At 41.4% G+C, this 6,494-nt stretch overlaps 1 protein-coding gene across 1 annotated transcript; it reads left to right on the forward strand.

Moving 5' to 3' along the window:
* Positions 1 to 2,469: 2,469 nt before the first annotated feature.
* dsh (Segment polarity protein dishevelled) lies at positions 2,470 to 4,885 on the forward strand. Its single transcript, XM_067779905.1, has one exon. The coding sequence runs from the start codon at positions 2,921 to 2,923 to the stop codon at positions 4,679 to 4,681; it is 1,761 nt and encodes a 586-aa protein (XP_067636006.1). The 5' UTR covers positions 2,470 to 2,920; the 3' UTR covers positions 4,682 to 4,885.
* The last annotated feature ends 1,609 nt before the right edge of the window (positions 4,886 to 6,494 follow it).

Consider the following 6,494-nt stretch of genomic DNA (forward strand, 5'->3'; position numbering starts at 1 on the left):
AAAACCGGGCATAAGAGTTTTTTTAAATTTGCAATATGAGATCCCGAAAAGTACCGATCCCGGTGTTTTTTAATAAGAATAACTACCAGATTTGGGGACGGCAAAACTTACCGGGAGTCTCGTCGTCGCTCCCTCTTTAATGAATCACAAATTTTCGAAAAAAGCCTTAAAGTAATGCTAAAGCTTCATAAGAGCAATAATGGTGTGGAGACGTATTGCAAGAAGATCCTGGGGATGCAGCCCAAAGATTCTAAGATGGATGTACACTATGATAGTGAGACCTATCATAGTGTACGGAGCAGTTGCGTGGGAATCAAGGACAACCATGGTGACCGTACAAAAATCACTCACGACGCTTCAACGCTTAGCGTGTGTCTGATTTACGGGAGCCATGCGAACATGCCCGACGGCAGCAATAGAGGTGCTGCTTGAGTTAACGCCTCTACATATAATAATTGAGCAGGCAGCCAGGAGTACTTTAGTAAACATAGCTAAAGAGGGATGTGGAAGATGCAAAGCGATACAGTCACGGAGCATGGCGAAGCTGCAGGAGCAGATTCCACTTATCCAACTTCCCAGAGATGATACGAGGAAGATAATTAAGATTGAGTAGCGCTTCAAAATAGAGCTGGGGAAAAAATGTACGCGGGACACCTCCAGGATTGAAGCGCTTCACCAGGAACACACTATAATATGGTACACCGATCGCTCGAATACACCGGAGGGCATAGGAGCGGGGATCTTCGGCCCCCGAACCAAAATATCACTACAACTCGGAAAATATCCGAGCATCTTCCAAGCCGAAGTTGTCGCCATAAGCCGGTGTGAAGATATAAATTTACAGCGGGAATATACCAACGAGAAAATCGCTATACTCAGCGACAGTCAAGCTGCACTCAAAGCATTATCTTCAGTTGATATTAAATCATCAACAATCCTTGAGTGCGTAAAGAGGTTAAACAGTCTAGGAGTTAATAACACCATCCGTCTAGCATTGGTACCTGGACACAGAGGAGTGGATGGTAAGGAGCCAGCGGAGGAGCTTGCCAGGTTGGCAGCGGCCGGAAAGCCAATAGGACCCCAGCTTATGGTGCCAATAGGGTCACATACAATAAGGGAGGAGTTTAAACAAAAGGGGAGTGCCACAAGAACAACACTGGCGCGAAAGTCCAGGATTTCGGCAGGCAAAGGCACTAATAGGAGGGTACAACTCAAAGCGATATAAGACTATGATTAACCTCACCTTCGAGCGGCGAATCCGATTTCACTAACAGACGAGGCTCTGGCGACCACAAGCTCCTCATGGAACTTGGGGGTGGGGAGGGAGGGATGGCCTGAAGGTTTAATGTGGCCATATAAATCGTTCCCGAGATGGTCGGGCCAGCACCTTAATGGTGCTGTTACCGGAGCCTATCGGATCTGTATCCGACAAAGGACCATCACATCGATAACACTCCCCAAAGCCTTCGGGGAGTAACCTAATCGCTACAACAACAACAACAGCATTAACCTCCCAAAAACTAGCCTTAGGATTTTAAGAGGTATACTCACATGTCACTGTAGGTTAAGCAGCCATATCGCCAGCAGCCTCTGTCGATTTTGTTATGTCCAAGATGAGTCTGCAGAACATATCCTGAAGGAATGTGATGCAGTCGCGAGACACAGACTTAGGATCCTAGGATCATCCAAACTAGAAAATAGTCACATACACTCTCTGAAGCCGACACCATTCTGGATTTTCTCAGAGAACTCGGCTTGGATAAAGTGTTGTAAAGAGATTGAGGGCACGGTAAAAGTCTAGTTGAGGGGTCGACTGCTAATAAGCTACCAAAAATATCGAGAGAGGTGTTAAAAGGCGCGTATTAATCTCGAGAATAATAATCCGAGGGCGGAAAAGAAAAATGTTATCTCTGTCCGGAGATATTTGCAGTTGAAGTTGGCTATTTTCATGTGGTTGTTGTTGTGAGTACCCACAAAAAAATTGTGCATCACCGTGGCGGTAGCCACGGTTATACCACACACCCGGACTTGGCATGGCGTAGCCCAGGGTTATTTTTTATATGCTCGGCCGCCAACGCAGAAAGGTGTCCTGCGCAAAAATACTATGGATCCCACCCCCGGTTTCGGAGGGACCCGCGGGTCTTTTTTCGGTTTTTCGTTAATATCTTTTGAACGGGTAAAAAAAGTTAACTTCCGCTTTCGGATTCTTGATTTAGACGTGAGTACGCGTATTTTGATACCTCACTCGAATTTTGGCCCAAATTTCGGTGGGTACCGTAAACTGCACTATTACCGCGTCTTATAATATCCCGAGATTGCGAAAGTTTTTCGAGACTGAATAGCCCTTGCACAATTAATTTTTGTTTAATACCGAAAATGTTTCTAAAATTCCAGCACCGTCTTGTCAACACAGTCCATGAAGTATATACTTGGGATTTGTCATCCACAAGTGTGGAATTCAATTTCGGAATGTCAAAAAGTGTTGCTGTCTTCTTAGGTGTCTGCATATTTTTTCTATCAATTAATTGGTAGAAAAGTTGCTGTAAACAAGAATAAAATATCTTTTTCTGCAAATTTTACCAAATAAATTTTACTTCTATTAATACTGCAATATTTGTGGAAAGCAGAAATCATAGTATTGGAATTTTAAGGAAGAAAACATGCTCGGAAGCGAGCAACGCCTTCGGTGAACAACAGCGGAGGAGCATCGCCCAAGTCCCACTCTTAACCCAACCCAAAAGAAAAATATTCTTGAAATTTCGTCGTAGGAAAAATTCTGTATTTTAACTAAAACAAAATAAAAAATCAATGAATTAGCATGCTACTCTAATATGTCTTAAGTGTAAAGTGCTAAAGGAACTAAAATAAATAAAGAAATTAAGCGCTTATCGAATTTAAAAACACACAAACATACAACAAAATGGACGCAGATAAGAATAGCCATGAAACAAAAGTAATCTATCATATTGATGATGAGACTACCCCGTATTTGGTGAAAATTCCCATACCCTCTGCGCAGGTAACACTTAAGGACTTCAAAATGGTGCTCAACAAACAAAATAACAATTATAAATATTTCTTCAAATCAATGGATGCCGACTTTGGTGTGGTAAAAGAAGAGATTGCCGACGATTCGACCATACTACCTTGCTTTAATGGACGTGTAGTCTCATGGCTCGTATCAGCTGATGGTACAAATCAGTCTGATAACTGTTCAGAGCTGCAGGCTAGCGAATGCGATGTGCGTCCAAATATGCGAGGATTACACCAACAAAAAGTAGGAGGAGGAGGAGGCGTTGGTGTTGGTGGTGGTGGCGGCATGATGGGAATGGGCATGCCCTCTTTAGGCGGTGGCGGTGGTGGTGTTGGTGTGGGTATAACGAATACAAGTGTCATAACAAATCCAATGATGCAGCATCCTCTTACATATCAGTCTGCTTCTGTGCTGTCTAGTGATTTGGATTCAACAAGTTTATTTGGTACCGAATCTGAAATAACATTAGATCGTGATATGACAGATTATAGTAGCGTCCAAAGATTGCAGGTGCGTAAGAAACCACAACGACGTAAAAAACGGGCACCCAGCATGTCACGCACCTCTAGCTATTCATCGATAACCGATTCAACAATGTCGCTTAACATCATCACTGTATCTATTAATATGGAAGCGGTCAATTTCCTTGGCATTTCAATAGTGGGTCAATCAAATCGAGGAGGTGATGGTGGCATTTATGTAGGCAGCATAATGAAAGGCGGGGCAGTAGCGTTAGATGGCCGCATAGAACCTGGCGATATGATACTTCAAGTAAATGAAGTAAATTTTGAAAATATGACCAACGATGAAGCTGTACGCGTATTGCGCGAGGTTGTACAAAAGCCTGGCCCAATTAAATTAGTAGTAGCCAAATGTTGGGATCCAAATCCAAAAGGTTATTTCACCATACCAAGAACTGAGCCGGTACGCCCAATCGATCCTGGCGCATGGGTGGCACACACTCAGGCATTGACTGCACACGATAGTATTATACCCGATATACCAGAACCAATCAAAGAGCGCCTCGATCAAAATAATTTAGAAGAGATTGTGAAGGCTATGACAAAACCTGATAGTGGTTTAGAAATAAGAGATCGTATGTGGCTTAAAATAACCATACCGAATGCATTTATTGGCGCCGATGCTGTTAATTGGGTACTCGAAAATGTTGAAGATGTACAAGATCGTCGCGAGGCACGTCGCATTGTATCTGCAATGTTGCGCAACAATTATATTAAACATACGGTCAATAAGCTAACATTTTCTGAGCAATGCTACTATGTGGTTAATGATGATCGCAATATCAATTGTCGATCCAACATTAGTCATGCTGATACGGAAAGCATTACCAGCGACATTGGTCCTCTACCAAATCCTCCCATTTATATGCCATATTCAGCCACCTATAATCCCAGTCATGGGTATCAGCCCATACAATATGGTTTAACAGAACGACACATTTCATCTGGTTCGAGTAGTTCAGATGTGTTGACGAGCAAGGATATATCGGCATCACAAAGTGACATCACATCGGTTATACATCAGACCAACCAAATGACCATAGCTCATGGATCAAATAAATCTTCCGGTTCATCGAATCGTGGTAATAACGAACAGGATGCCTCGGTTTTTAATTACGTGCTGTAGAAATTGCAATAAAATTGTGTTTATTCTTTTTATATAGTATAGTATATACATACAAGTACATAACTACACTTAATTATATATACATACAATACATAAATACATTACATACATACATTAATAATTTTTGGATAAAATTTGGAGAATTTAGTAACCACAATAATAATAAAAATAAATAAATACAACATAACGATAATCTTAATGCAATAATATTGGCTCATCATTTAATGATTCTGTGAATTCATACACGTAATTAATCAACCTTATTCAATAGAATACCGATAAGGAACCTAGAAAAAGGATGTTATCGTTGCGAGGATTTCCACCAATATATACCTAAAAACATGTTCAAAATTAGACTTTATTTAATGTCTTTCAATGGTCCATGGCTTGTTTCATGTTTTACTTTCAAGATAGGCGACTAGGAGTTGTTTAAGATTAAATTAAGCCGTACACCTGTAGTTGTTGTGTTCCGAATAACCAGATGCAAGACTCCAGATTTGGACCGCTTGGAAAGGTCCGTTTTGGTTTGAAAAAACGAACATATGCTATACTACAGATGCCGTCTAGAGTTTTACTTTGATATGGAAAAACAATATCGATGAAAGTTAAAAAGCACCTAAAATTTTTGTAACAAAAACTGAAATTATTTAAAGACTATTATTTATTACAGTAAACAAGTTCCCACCAAATTATTTCTTTATTGTCTTTATTAAACTAGTTTATAGCTGTAAACGTAAATCGTTTACACGACAGCCCCATACTTTGGACACTAATGTTCGGAACTAGCTCCTGCAAGTACCAGCTTGCCTATATTCGGAACAATTTTAGAGCTTCCAGAGGAGTCTCGTTTTCTAAATATGACAACGTATGTATGTATACATTCATATTTGAGGTTGAAAATCGGATTGCAGAGGTTGAGAAACTTTAGGGCCTTGTATTGCGCTTTAAAACCTCTTCAATCCCGGCTTAAGTACATCTCAGTTGACTATGTCCACGCGGCATGGAACACAATTTACAATTTTATAAATAATAATTTTTCGCAAATTTGACATAGTCTGAATTGATTGGCTTGATAAACAAAGTAAGTATAACGAAATGTAGAAGAAAATGAAAAAGTTCTGCAGGGCGAAATCAAAAGCCCTTGGAATCTTGGTAGGAATACTGTTCGTGGTATTACATATATAAATAAATTAGCGGTACCCGACAGATGATGTTCTGGGTCACCCTGGTCCATTTTGATCGATATCTCGAAAACGCCTTCACATATCGTACAAATGGTCGACATTTGGGACGTCCATGTTGTAAATAAGGTCGCGGAAGATTTAGTCGGTGATAATGCCAGATTTCGCGAGGCGAAAAAAACTGGAGATCAGGGCCGTTTATTCTGTTGCAGAGCTCATGTTGTTGTTGTTGTTGTTGTAGCGATATGGTTGCTCCCCGAAGGCTTTGGGGAGTGTTATCGATGTGATGGTCCTTTGCCGGATACAGATCCGGTACGATCCGGTAACACAGCACCATTAAGGTGCTAGCCCGACCATCTCGGGAACGATTTATGTGGCCACATTAAACCTTCAGGCCATCCCTCCCTCCCCACCTCCAAGTTCCATGAGGAGCTTGGGGTCGGCAGAGCCTCGTCTGTTAGTGATAAAGGATTCGCCGCGGATAGGTGAGGTTGACAATTGGGTTTGGAGAAGCTGTATATTTCGCTAGCAACCTGAAGGGTTGCGCTACACAGCCCCTTGAATCGGTATTTTAGTCGCCTCTTACGACAGGCATACCTACCGCGGGTATATACTGACCCCCTAACCCGCTG

This window comes from Eurosta solidaginis, chromosome 4, assembly GCF_040869045.1.
Source record: "Eurosta solidaginis isolate ZX-2024a chromosome 4, ASM4086904v1, whole genome shotgun sequence".
NCBI lineage: Eukaryota > Metazoa > Arthropoda > Insecta > Diptera > Tephritidae > Eurosta > Eurosta solidaginis.